Raw genomic sequence first — 13,184 nt, 5'->3', positions numbered from 1 at the left:
TTGTGTGACCCTGCCACTGTAGTGCTTCAGAGAATGCATCATAGCTTAAAATGCTTGTCATTTTACAGATATTGTCTAAGATTTGTATATGAGTGTGTATCTCCATGTAACTCCGTCTATAGGTTGCCAGAGCTCAGTGGATAAGAGCTCATCGGGTCGCTTGTCTTTGGGGGAGCAGGCGGCAGGTCTGCAGACGTCTGCTGATTGCCTGGTGGCTCTGAAAAGAGTCACTGCAGCTGCACAAATCCTGTTAGCCAGAACAATGGTCATGAGAGCACTGTCCCTCCTGTCTGTTAGGTTAGTGTGTTTGGTCATGTGGCTATTTATAGATGCGATTTAGAAAAATCATAATAATATCCTTATTGAGTAGCATTACCAAATAAAAAATTTAAATTTCTCCTGTAAAATTAGCACTGTAATATGTTTAGTAGCGCTTTTTACTAAGCCATATTTTAAGGCCTTTTTCAGTTTTGTTTCAATTAATATTTTATACAATTACGTTTTTTTTTATTTTTTATATACAGTGGCTCTAGTTGCAGTCTAGCAGCAGGATTGGAGTCTCTGGGCTTGACAGACATTAGGACTCTGGTGCGTCTGATGTGTTTGGCTGCAGCAGGTAGAGCTGGACTTTCCACAGGCCTTGCATTAGGCCCTGGATCCTCTGAGCGCCCGCGGGGGACTAGCAAGCTAACCAAACCCATTTCTTGTTTGGCGTATCTCAGTACTGCCGTTGGCTGTCTGGCATCTAACAGCCCCAGCGCTGCCAAACTCCTGGTCCAGCTGTGCACTCAGGTATCCAGATGAAACTCATGAAAAGCTTGTAAATGGAGAGCCTGCAAAAAGCACTACATCTTTCTTTCTTTCTTTTTTGTCTCACCCTGTCTTGGCTCGCTTTTCCTCTAGAATCTGATATCAGCTGCCACCGGGATGAATCTGACCACAGTAGATGATCCAATCCAGAGGAAGTTCTTGCCCAGTTTCCTGAGGGGAGTGGCAGAAGAAAACAAACTGGTGACGTCGCCCAATTTCGTGGTGACCCAGGCACTAGTGGCACTGCTTGCTGATAAAGGTGCCAGGCTTCGACACAGCTACGACAAGGCTGAGCTGGAAAAAAGAGGTTCGTTGACAATGCCGCCACATTGTTTACTTGCTCATTTATTTTTTGTTGTTATTTTGTTTTGTTCAGCTAAATCTCATAAATCTGATCTGATTTGTTTCTTTTGGCAGCAGAGGGTTGTTAGATGAAGCTTTGTTGTGTTGCAGCCTGAAACCCACAGCTTTTGCCACCAATCACTGCCATTTTTAATTTCTCATATTTTTTTCCTCGTTGTGTGTGTGTGTGTGTGTTTGTGTGTGTTTGCTTGCTACCTGGCTTTGTTTTGCTCGGTCATTGCAGGGTTAATGTCGCCTCTCTATGCCCACCTCTCCTGTGCCCCCCTTGCTGTAGGCCCATTGGAGCTGGCAAATGCGCTGGCGGCGTGCTGCCTCTCGTCTCGGCTCTCGTCACAGCACCGCCAATGGGCCGCACAGCAGCTGGTGCGCACACTGGCGGCTCACGACCGGGACAACCAGAGCCGCCCGCAGACCTTCGCTGATGTGGCAGGAGACCTGCGGAAGTGGTCCACTTTCAGACTCGAGGCCCACCAGAGCAGGGTATGATTCCCCCATCGTGTGTGTCTGCTTTTTAAACAACACTGGATGGTTTCTGATGTTGAATCATTTGGCATCTTGTAGGTGATCACATGTGGGTGGTGTAGTAAAAAAGGCCTTCTGGCAACTAGTGGGAATGATGGGACGGTCCGCATTTGGAACGTGACCAAAAACCTGTACACTCTGCAGCAGACATGTGTCTTTAATAAAGGGTGAGTTCCTCTCTGTCTCCTAATTAGGCTCTTTTCTTCACCCACTGAAATGTGATTCTTCTGATCGTTGTTTTCAGAGATGACACTTCGGGTGAGTGCATGGGTAATCTGGGGTCTCCAGGCGATCCAAACTTGGCTTCAGTGGCTTGGAGTGTCAGTGGGAAGTACTTGGCTGCTGCCATGGAAAAAATAGTGAACATTTGGCAAGTCAATGGTGAGTCGCTCACTATCACGATATACACTAGCATTCAGAGGTTTGGCAGCCATTACTCTACATTACATTAGTCTTAATTGTCACACGATCCTTCAGAAATCATTCTAATACGTTGAATCGGTGCTCAAGAAACATTATGAACATTTCAAGATTCTCTGATGAATGGAAAGATTTTCATTTGAAAGAACACTTTAAGACATTGAAAGTATATCGATAAAATATTGATTTGATGGCACTTACACTATCACATGAGAAATAAGTTGGGCTAAATGTCACTATTGTCTAATAAAAATATTTGTTTCCACAGAATAAAACTTGCACACTACTTTTAAACAGTAGTTTGTGTTTATGTCAGCCAAGATTAGAGTTTTTTTTTTATTATTTATCAGTATCCGTTGATATTGGATATTTAATTGTGCTGCTAATTTGTTTTACATTTTATATTCACATTTTAATACCAGTCATTTTTCGGTCATGACAATGAAATAATTATTGACTTGTTTTTGCACACAAGGTGGGAAGGTCTCACTGGATCTGCAGCCTCATTGGGTGTCATCTTTAGCTTGGCCAGAAGAGGAGGCAGGGTCACTGTGGGGCGGGGAGCCTCGAGAGCTCCTGTTGGTGGGTCGCATGGATGGGACACTGGGACTTCTCGAGGTCCTTGATGACTCTGAAATGCAGAGAACTGAACTCCAGCACTGCTTCAGGAAAGACGGTACTGACAGTTTTTATGAAACCGTGAACAAGATTACTTTTGGAGACTTTGTTTCATGTGTGTATTCATGTTTGTTGCTCTTCTCTGCAGTGGCTGTGATGCAGATCGCATGGTACAGTGAGGATCGTCCCTTTGCAGTTGGATATGCTGATGGAAGGCTTCTGATTGGCTCTAAGGAACCTTCAGAGAATGGATCTGTGGTGGTTATTGATGCCCACAAGGTTAGAGTCATCATGATTCATCATAAACTGACACAGACATACATGCATAAGCATACAGATGCTGTACTTTCATGCGTTCTTGTATGTAATATTTCATGTGTTAAGAAGTAATTTAACATGCCTTTGACGCTTCGCTGACAGTCAAATCTTTGTTCTGTCTTTGTGTTTTGTGACTACAGGAAAGCATCAGTTCATTGCGCTGGGCTCCTGGTGGACAAGTGTTGCTAAGCTGTGCTAAAGAGGAGATTGTGCGTTTATGGGCAGGGTCGGGGACAGGTTTGGCTCAAAGCTGGACATGTCTGCAAAGCATCACCCATCCTGCTGTTGTTAATGCAGTTGCCTGGTGCAGCCTGGCTGGCCAGGGACCTAAACCCCTCAACATGTTTGCCACGTACGTCTGGACTGAGAGTACTCTAATGCATGAGAGAACTGACTCCAGTTGTGCTTTATTTTCCTAGGGAAAATGATAAACCAGCAGAAATACACTAGCATGCCAATTCTGGGGTCCCCTGTTTAAAATAAATTTCTTATGCTTACCAAAGCTGCATTTATTTGATCAGAGATATCGTAAAAACAAAAATGTTGTGAAATTTTATTTTCATTTAAAATAACCATTTTCTATTTTAATAGCTTTGCCACGAAAGGAATAAGTTGCAAAAGCTGAGTTATCAGCGGCCGTTATTCTAGTCTTCAGTGCCACATCACTCTTAATGTTTATTTGCTGCTCAACAAACATTTTCTTGCTGTCTTTGTTGAAAACAGTTGTAAATGGTAAATGGACTGCCTTTATATAGCGCTTTCAACAGACCCATGGCCATTCAAAGCACTTTACAAATCGCCTCACATTCACCCATTCACTCATTCATTCATACACCGACGGCTGTGCTGCTTTAGTTTTTTTTTAAACATTCAGGGATGTGCACTAAAAATCTTTGTCTCACAGATGTTGTCAGAGCGGTTTGGTATCTGTGTGGACGGTACCGCAGGACCCTTCATCATACTCACAGTCCAGCACTGCCTGCCCTGATGCCTGGTGGGAATCAGAATCCAAATCCAAACTGATGGTAATGTGTCCATACTTATGAGCGATTCAAATCTTTGAATGCTTTGCTATCTGTGCTTCCCTATCAGTTAGTATTTGTGTTCATGTGGGTTATCTCTGTCCAGCTGGACCCCCAACGGTGTGAAGGAGCAATGTGTGTGTTCCAGCTGCAGGGTCATATGACTCCTGTGCGGACAGTAGCGTTCAGTCCAGATGGGCTTGCTCTTGTGTCTGGAGGGGTTGGCGGACTTTTGAACATCTGGTCACTGCGGGTCAGTGTCTACCATGGACACACACTTCATAAGAGCATACAGGCTAACTTGCAATCCTAACAAACAAACTTCAAAGGATTCACAAAAGTGTTTTCATGATGATACGCTTTGTGTGTGTGTGTGTGTGTGTTTAAATGTGTAGGATGGATCAGTGTTGCAGACGGTAGTTGCTGGATCTGGAGCGATTCACAGCACAGTTTGGATCCCTGATGTGGGTGTAGCTGTTTGCTCCAATCGCTCAAAGGTAAACGAATCCAGGGTGTTTAAATTCTAGTTAATTTTCATTCATTTTGATGAGTTTAATATCTAGAAAATGTTATGTATTTTTTACTCTTTTAACTTGTTTTTAGTAAACAAAAGTTATGGTTGCTTTAGACTCGTATATCATAATAAAATATAAACAATATAGATAAGTAAAATTGAATTAAATAAACATGACTGTGTAAAGACAGTTTAAGGAAAAAAATGTAAAAACAAATTTTAAGGAGCAGTTATACTATATTGTATTTTTTTGTGCTGTATACATTAACATACAGGTGCATCTCAATAAATTAGAATGTCATGGAAAAGTTCATTTATTTCAGTAATTCAACTCAAATTGTGAAACTCATGTATGAAATAAATTCAGTGCACACAAACTGAAGTAGTTTAAGTCTTTAGTTCTTTTAATTGTGATGATTTTGGCTCACGTATCAAAAACCCACCAATTCACAACCTCAGCAAATTAGAAAATGTTGACATGCCAATCAGCTAATCAACTCACCTGCAAAGGTTTCCTGAGCCTTCAAAATGGTCTCTCACTTTGGTTCACTAGGCTAAACAATCATGGGGAAGACTGCTGATCTGACAGTTGTCATTAAGACAATCATTGACACCCTTCACAAGGAGGGTAAGCCAAAAACATCCATTGCCAAAGAAGCTGGTTCACAGAGTGCTGTATCCAAGCATGTTAACAGAAAGTTGAGTGGAAGGAAAAAAGTATGAAAGAAAAAGATGCACAACCAACCGAGAGAGCCGCAGCCTTATGAGGATTGTCAAGCAAAATCGATTCAAGAATTTGAGTGAACTAGAGTGAACACAAGGAATGGACTGAGGTTGGGGTCAAGGCATACAGACGTGTCAAGGAATTTGGCTACAGTTGTCGTATTCCTCTTGTTAAGCCACTCCTGAACCACAGACAAAATCAGAGTCATCTAACCTGGGCTAAAGAGAAGAAGAAATGGACTGTTGCCCAGGGGTCCAAAGTCCTCTTTTCAGATGAGAGTAAGTTTTGTATTTCATTTGGATAGCAAGGTCCTAGAGTCTGGAGGAAGGGTGGAGAAACTCATAGCCCAAGTTTCTTGATGTCAAGTGTTAAGTTTCCACAGTCTGTGATGATTTGGGGTGCAATGTCATCTGCCAGTGTTGGTCCGTGTCAGCTTTTTGAAGATGCTGATTTCAGTTTCCAGCAGGATTTTCATCTGCCCACACTGCCAAAAACACCAAATTTGGTTAAAATGACCATGGTGTTTGTGTACTTGACTGGCCAGCAAACTCATCAGACCTGAACCTCATAGAGAATCTATGGGCTAATGTCAAGAGTAAGATGAGAAACAAGAGACTAAACAATGTAGATGAGCTGAAGGCCACTGTCAAAACCTGGGCTTCCATACTAAGACTTTCCACGACATTCTAATTTATTGAGATGCACTTGTACATCAAAGTTATATTCTTTGTGTATATGTATTTCGATTGGTTCCCATTTCTGATGACAGTATACAGAAAAGATGTTACTTAATAAAGAAAATAATTTGTTCCGCAGGATGTGCTGGTTGTTAATAGCTCAGCAGAGTCCATGGCAAACAATCACGTTTTAGCAACTTGCCGTACAGCACTAAAAAAGCAGGGCGTAGTGGGACTGAACATGGCTCCATGCATGAGAGCCTTTTTGGAGAGACTTCCCATCATGCTTCAGGAGCAGTATGCATATGAGAAGGTACATACGACTACGAAATTATGATATAATTTTAGCAAATGCTGTTGATGTAAAAATGCAAAGAAAAGGGACATTGAGGTCATGTCCTGTTTATCTGTGTGTTTCAGCCTCATGTGGTGTGTGGAGAGCAGCTCGTTCACAGTCCTTACATGCAGTGTCTGGCGTCTCTGGCAGTAGGTCTGCAGCTGGACGCTCTGCTGTGTCACCCTCCTGTCCCGCCTCACCTGGCCCACTGCCCCCCTGAGCCTGGCTCTTCCTCCACCCCCTCATCTGGCTCCTGGGCCAACGGTGAGTGGGCGTGGCTTCACTGCTTCTCCACCACCGTCAAAACAGCTGAAGCCCTCGCACGTGGACACACCTTCCCCGAGTCCTTCATCGTCCCGGACCTGGAGCCCGTGGCCAAAGATAAACTGGCACTACTTATGGTGAGAGAAAGAACATACAAATGTCCTGCTGATTTGATGGTGAAAAACTGTGCTGCTCTTAATGGTGATGGCCTTTTAATAAAAATCACATGCAGGACAACAGCAAGTGGGTGTCTGGGATAGATGAGCAGATCATGTCATGGGCCACTTCCAGACCAGAGGTCAGCAAATACAAGCACAAGAAAACGCACACACACATATTTATTGAAAAATATTATATAATTGTGTACAACTCAAAAGAGAGATAAATTTTGTATTTCAAGGACTGGCACCTTGGAGGGAAGTGCGATGTGTTTTTATGGGGTGCTGGCAGGCATGGGCAGCTCTCCGAGGCCGGGCGAAACATTTTGGTGCCAACTCTTGCTCCCTCTTTTTCTCAGGCCCAACAGGTATGAGGGTTCACAAACACACACATACATTGCCTTAAAGAGATGTTCCTCCCAACTAAAGATTTTACTTTTTTTTAGTTTAAAAAAAAAAATGCTTTCGTAGAAATAAAAGTAATAGAAATGAGTTTTATTAATTAGTTAATATTTTTTCTCATCAGGTTGTTTGTGGGCAGAACTGCACATTTGTGATCCAGGCTAACGGAACAGTGTCTGCATGTGGAGAGGGCAGTTACGGTCGCCTCGGACAAGGAAATTCAGATGATCTGCACGTCCTCACTGTTATATCTGCTCTGCAAGGCATGCTGCAATCACACACAAACTCTGAATGACTTTCCATGTAGTTGTTCCCTGAAAGTGTTAACAGGAAGAGCGATGTGTGTTTGTGAAGGCTTTGTGGTGACCCAGCTAGTAACGTCCTGTGGGTCTGATGGCCATTCAATGGCTCTAACTGAGAGCGGTGAGGTCTTCAGCTGGGGAGATGGAGATTACGGAAAACTGGGGCACGGTAACAGTGACAGACAGCGCAGGCCGCGGCAGATAGAGGCGCTGCAGGGAGAAGAAGTGGTGCAGGTCAGAAACACTTGTCAAATTTCCCCCTCACTCCTAAACGCACTCCAGTTCTCCTCTTCTTCTGAGGTGTATATGAAGTTTAAGTTCATCAGAATATATGTTTGTGTCCAGATGTCATGTGGATTTAAACACTCAGCAGTGGTAACTGCAGACGGAAAGCTCTTCTCCTTTGGTAATGGAGATTATGGCAGACTGGGACTTGGAAACACCTCTAACAAAAAATTACCTGAGAGAGTCAGTGCATTAGAGGGCCACCAGGTCGGCCAGGTAAGTAACTCTTAATTCGAAGTCCTCTTATAATTTTTTTCCCCCCATTGAATGTTATATATATATATTTTGTATATTATTATATTTGTAAATACTTTATTTTACGGTGTCCTTGTTACACGTTACATATACATGCTCGCATGTACTTAGTTTATTAATGTTTCTTAGTTACCTTCGTGATGTGATCTAGAAAAAAACCCACTACATGGTGAAATTTGACCTTTTTTAGGTATTGATTCAATATGAAAGCTTAAAACCACATGAAAGTTCAAGCCCTTTCCAAAACGGTTTTTATTTTGTCCATAGCTTGAACGTAACAAAGGTTATGGCTATATATGAAATTGGCTGATAGCTATGATTTTCAGGAATGGAATTTTGAGAATTTAAATTAGTAAAAGTCACTTTACTGTTGTTAAAAAAAACATTTGAACATTAAGTGTAAATATCTGTTCACAAAACATGACCGATTACAGCGTGCAGGCTCTCCAATTCTTCTCCAGTTCTACTCTGGTTATGTATTAAGTCCAGAGACAATTCGGGGGTTGTAACTTGTAGTTTTAGGTCATGCTGTCACCAGTAAGTAATGCATAGCGATATGAAAATGGTGCTAGGGGTCTTTTAAGAACAACAGCTGTCTTACACAAACAGACTTGCGTTACCCTGAAGAGGATAGTTTTCCGTTGTTTGTCTTGGGCGTAGTCTCTGAAGTTTTGATCATCCCTTGTATGTTTAGATGACATGAATAGTGTACTTTGTAGTTTACATTGAGAAAAGCGAGCGGCAGCGCAATTTTATATTATATATTTGACATTACTACATGAATATCTTTGCATTGAGGCATTAATTTTTATTGCCTTTTGCTCATATAAATGTAAATTTCCATGTTTAAATCCCAGAGTCTCAGTGTGGTCTTTTGAACAGCCTCTGCACATACACACAATTTTCTCTGATGTTTGTTGTGATATGGTTGTGTGCAGGTTGCATGTGGGCTGAATCACACTTTGGCAGTATCAGCTGATGGAATGACCGTCTGGGCGTTTGGAGATGGAGACTATGGCAAACTGGGACTGGGAAACTCTACAGCCAAATCCTCCCCACAGGTACATATACTGATATGTCAATGTGACAACACCATCACAAGCACGCAAGCAACATGTCACACACAAAACCCGTTGTCTTCACTAAATCAAGTCTGTGGCTTTGTTATTTTATAGAAAGTGGATGTTTTGTGTGGAATTGGAATAAAGAAAGTGGCATGTGGTACCCAGTTCTCTGTTGCACTAACCAAAGATGGAAATGTGTACACATTTGGGCAAGGTAAGCCAGCTGCAGACATACCGGTCTCAGGGAGAAACTTCGTACTCCTATAAACTGTTTGCTGAATGTCAAAGCAAGTCCAGTGGTTTTATTTAATTGTTATTGCTTTAATGTGAAAGATCGCTTAATTGGTCTGCCGGAGGGTCGAGCACGGAATCATAACCGGCCTCAGCAGGTCCCTGCTTTAATGGCCATATTTATAGAGGATGTGGCTGTGGGGGCCGAACACACGCTTGCTGTCTCATCAACTGGAGATGTTTATGCCTGGGGGAGCAACTCCGAAGGACAGGTGTGTGATTATTAGGGAAGTTAATAAGCTAATTATGTTTCTCATTTTCCATTGGTTTTATGTATTATCTAAATAATAGCATGGACATTTATCAGTTTGTGGTGTTGTTGTATTTATTTTTTTATTAGCTGGGCTTGGGCCACACCAACCATGTCAGAGAGCCAACCCTCATCAGTGCTTTACAAGGCAAAAACATCCAGCAGATATCTGCAGGTCGCTGCCACAGCGCAGCATGGTCTGCATCGCCTGTGCCGCCACGTGCTCCAGGTACAGACACGTACACACTGGCACATTTACTCTGTCTCACATTTATTATTAAAAACAATTAATTAATATAATAATAATAATAATAATAATAATAATATATAATAGAACTAAGAATGATAGTGGATAATAATTATAAGAGATTTCCACAAATCTGTAATAAGGACATCAAAACAAACTACACAGTAAAATGTAAAGGTTTTCATTTATGCAAAATCAAGGCTTAATAAGGCTGTAATTTCACTGAATAAAGATGTGAAATTAGTTTCGAAGTATTGCCTGGGTCAAAGTACTGGGGAAACCGCAATATTCTCGTCGTTTCAAAATGCCACCTGCTGGCAGAGAATGAATCTGCATTGTCAAGAGTCTGCTGTTTTTGTTCAGACCAAAGAGAAAATCCACCCATATTTTTATGCAGCAAACAGGAAGACAGAGATGTAAATGTGAAGCTGTGGATTGACAGGAAACTAATGCTAATTATGTATAAAAATCTAAAAAATTTAGATATTTATTAAATTAATATAACAATTGATTGGTAATAATTGTTTAAATGTATATAATTGATACTTTAGAATCCCTTTTCTTATAAATGGTTTAGAGGCTGAAATGTGAAGTTTATAATTTTATACAATTCTTTTTTTGTGAAAACTTGTATCTGAACTGCCTTTTTAGACTCATTTAACAGTTTAATATGTTGCCAAAGACATTGCCCTACTCTGCTCATATGGTATTAATTTTAATTGTTTACATCTTTAAAAATCTTAAATTTTATTTAAAAAATCCTGCAGATACCCTGATTTTTTCATAAATAAAAACCTTTGTTTTTTGATGCCCTCATTACAAATTTGTCAAAATCTCTTCCTATGTGAAGTTTTGTTACTTTTACATGAATTTGACAGACCTGTTATTTGTATATTCACTTAAAAATCTCTAAATGGGGGGGCAAAATAAAATGTTTTATTTTTATAATTTATAATTGGACTCAGTGATTTCAATGCAGCCTTTATATAAAAAAGCGTGTAGCTGTGGTGAGTTGTTGAGATGGAGTGTTTGTGTGTTCAGGTTCATCAGTGCCTCTGCAGCTGGGCTTGCCCGTGTGTGTGCCTCCTCAGTACAGTGTCCTAAGAGAGGTCAGTATGGAGGCTCTGAGAGCCCGTCTGCGCCTGCTCTACCACTTCTCTGACCTCATGTACTCCTCCTGGAGACTGCTAAACCTCAGCCCCAACAACCAGGTATACCAGCATGTCGCGTTTGCATCATTTTATCGCTCTACTCTGAGTTTGTTAGGGAAAAAAACAGTCTGATTTAATCCTGAATCATTTGTTTCAGAGCTGCACCTCACGCTATAACGCAGGTACATGGGGTATAGTCCAAGGTCAGCTGAGGCCCTTACTGGCCCCTAGAGTTTACACACTGCCCATGGTGCGCTCTATCGGGAAAACCATGGTGCAAGGGAAGAACTACGGGCCTCAGATCACAGTCAAAAGAATCTCTACACGGTCAGTCTGGTTTAGAGTTGCAGCCAGAACACTGGAGACATTCTTTGCATCCTTTTCATTCGAGTTAGAACATAAGAACTTCTTCAATTCTTTTTTTCCCCCTGTTTTCTCAGAGGAAGGAAGTGTAAGCCCATATTTGTGCAGATCGCCAGACAGGTTGTGAAACTAAATGCATCTGATCTGAGGCTGCCGTCACGAGCCTGGAAAGTCAAACTGGTGGGAGAGGGGGCTGATGATGCCGGAGGGGTGTTTGACGACACAATCACAGAGATGTGCCAGGTAGGGTAATGCTGATGGAGATGTGTATAAAACCCCATTATTGCTCCGGTCTCACTGTGGCAAGCCTTAATGAAAAATGACAAGAGTGTTAAAGTAGTACATGTCACTCTTAAGGAGCTGGAGACAGGGGTGGTGGATCTTCTCATCCCTTCTCCCAACGCCGCAGCAGAGGTGGGCTACAACCGAGACAGGTGAGCCAGAAAGACAAGAGTCAGAAAATTTTATTCCACTAAACGAATAAACTGATCAAGTTTTCTTGATCTTTGTGTGTCTTCAGGTTCTTGCTGAACCCCTCAGCCTGTCTGGAAGAGCACCTGCTGCAGTTCAAGTTCTTGGGTATTCTGATGGGAGTGGCCATCCGCACGAAGAAGCCTCTTGACCTGCATCTCGCTCCAATGGTGTGGAAGCAGCTGTGCTGTATTCCTCTCACCCTTGAAGATCTGGAGGAGGTGGACCTGCTCTATGTACAGACTCTCAACAGCATCTTACACCTGGAGGACAGCGGCATCACAGAGCAGAACTTCCACGAGGTGCAGTGGATAATAAAATACTCGCTTTTACTCTTTCGTTTCTTTTGGGATATAATATAAAGAATTAGATCTTCACCAGTGGGCCACAAGATGGGTGACAATAACATAAAATATGCTTTTAAATAACCAAAAAAGTTCATTTTTAAGAACCAGAAAAATGTGAGAATTTGATGTGACAAATGTGACAAATTTTGAGCAAAAACATTTTAAAGGGGTGGTTGATAATCTTTTTTCGAAATCTTGATTGTGTTTATGCTGTGCATTGAAACGTGTTCATGCTTCATAAAAAATAAAATAAAAACCTTTTTATTTTCACCTTTATTCTACAACGCCATTTCCATTCAATTTTTAAAACATGGACTCATAGGATATTTTTTAAATGGTTTAATTTCTTTGACTTTATCACTTAATTTATTTCTTTGTTAATTTATGTATTTATTTATTGTTATATGTAGATGATTCCACTCGACTCATTTGTCGGCCAAAGTGCTGATGGGAAAATGGTTCCCATCATCCCTGGAGGAAACAGCATACCGCTGACCTTTTCCAACAGAAAGGAGTATGTAGAGCGCGCCATTGAGTATCGCCTGCATGAAATGGATCGCCAGGTGTGTTCTTTGAATATGTGAGAGTGTATCCACACCTAGATAAAGACTTCATCTCATCCTGTTCTTCACCTCTTCTGGTGTGCTTTAGGTGGCGGCAGTGCGCGAGGGCATGTCCTGGATCGTGCCTGTTCCCTTGCTCTCCTTGTTAACAGCGCGGCAGCTGGAGCAGATGGTCTGCGGGCTGCCGGAGATCAGCGTGGAGGTTCTGAAGAAGGTGGTCCGCTACAGGGAGGTGGACGAGCAGCAACAGCTGGTGCAGTGGTTCTGGCAGACACTGGAGGAGTTCTCCAATGAGGAGAGAGTCCTTTTCATGCGCTTCGTCTCGGGACGCTCCCGTCTGCCAGCTAACACTGCTGATATATCCCAAAGGTTCCAGATCATGAAGGTGGACCGGGTAAGAATATGTATTTATGTATATGGACTTTTATAAACGGTGGAAAAGCAGT

The 13,184-nt window shown here is 41.9% G+C and overlaps 1 protein-coding gene across 9 annotated transcripts in view; it reads left to right on the top strand.

Annotated features, from left to right (window-relative positions):
• The window catches only part of LOC127961323 (probable E3 ubiquitin-protein ligase HERC1), a 45,469-nt gene that overhangs the window by 31,598 nt on the left and 687 nt on the right, over positions 1 to 13,184 (top strand). For 7 of the 9 annotated variants that reach the window (XM_052560392.1, XM_052560390.1, XM_052560395.1 and 4 more), the window contains exons 48-77: positions 123 to 297; positions 525 to 792; positions 904 to 1,117; positions 1,397 to 1,653; positions 1,735 to 1,862; positions 1,940 to 2,076; positions 2,591 to 2,791; positions 2,882 to 3,012; positions 3,192 to 3,403; positions 3,956 to 4,076; positions 4,180 to 4,326; positions 4,469 to 4,570; positions 6,128 to 6,301; positions 6,409 to 6,726; positions 6,822 to 6,887; positions 6,990 to 7,115; positions 7,274 to 7,412; positions 7,504 to 7,685; positions 7,797 to 7,952; positions 8,930 to 9,052; positions 9,167 to 9,269; positions 9,389 to 9,558; positions 9,687 to 9,825; positions 10,885 to 11,054; positions 11,152 to 11,321; positions 11,435 to 11,600; positions 11,715 to 11,791; positions 11,878 to 12,130; positions 12,586 to 12,738; positions 12,827 to 13,132. In XM_052560392.1, the coding sequence (XP_052416352.1) occupies positions 123 to 297; positions 525 to 792; positions 904 to 1,117; positions 1,397 to 1,653; positions 1,735 to 1,862; positions 1,940 to 2,076; positions 2,591 to 2,791; positions 2,882 to 3,012; positions 3,192 to 3,403; positions 3,956 to 4,076; positions 4,180 to 4,326; positions 4,469 to 4,570; positions 6,128 to 6,301; positions 6,409 to 6,726; positions 6,822 to 6,887; positions 6,990 to 7,115; positions 7,274 to 7,412; positions 7,504 to 7,685; positions 7,797 to 7,952; positions 8,930 to 9,052; positions 9,167 to 9,269; positions 9,389 to 9,558; positions 9,687 to 9,825; positions 10,885 to 11,054; positions 11,152 to 11,321; positions 11,435 to 11,600; positions 11,715 to 11,791; positions 11,878 to 12,130; positions 12,586 to 12,738; positions 12,827 to 13,132 (5,084 nt within the window). The remainder of the gene's footprint in view (positions 1 to 122; positions 298 to 524; positions 793 to 903; positions 1,118 to 1,396; positions 1,654 to 1,734; positions 1,863 to 1,939; positions 2,077 to 2,590; positions 2,792 to 2,881; positions 3,013 to 3,191; positions 3,404 to 3,955; positions 4,077 to 4,179; positions 4,327 to 4,468; positions 4,571 to 6,127; positions 6,302 to 6,408; positions 6,727 to 6,821; positions 6,888 to 6,989; positions 7,116 to 7,273; positions 7,413 to 7,503; positions 7,686 to 7,796; positions 7,953 to 8,929; positions 9,053 to 9,166; positions 9,270 to 9,388; positions 9,559 to 9,686; positions 9,826 to 10,884; positions 11,055 to 11,151; positions 11,322 to 11,434; positions 11,601 to 11,714; positions 11,792 to 11,877; positions 12,131 to 12,585; positions 12,739 to 12,826; positions 13,133 to 13,184) is intronic. The other 2 variants (XM_052560397.1, XM_052560396.1) reach the window with 1 other exon arrangement.

This window comes from Carassius gibelio, chromosome B7 (genome assembly GCF_023724105.1).
Source record: "Carassius gibelio isolate Cgi1373 ecotype wild population from Czech Republic chromosome B7, carGib1.2-hapl.c, whole genome shotgun sequence".
Lineage (NCBI taxonomy): Eukaryota > Metazoa > Chordata > Actinopteri > Cypriniformes > Cyprinidae > Carassius > Carassius gibelio.
This window is presented reverse-complemented; position numbering and strand designations above follow the sequence as displayed.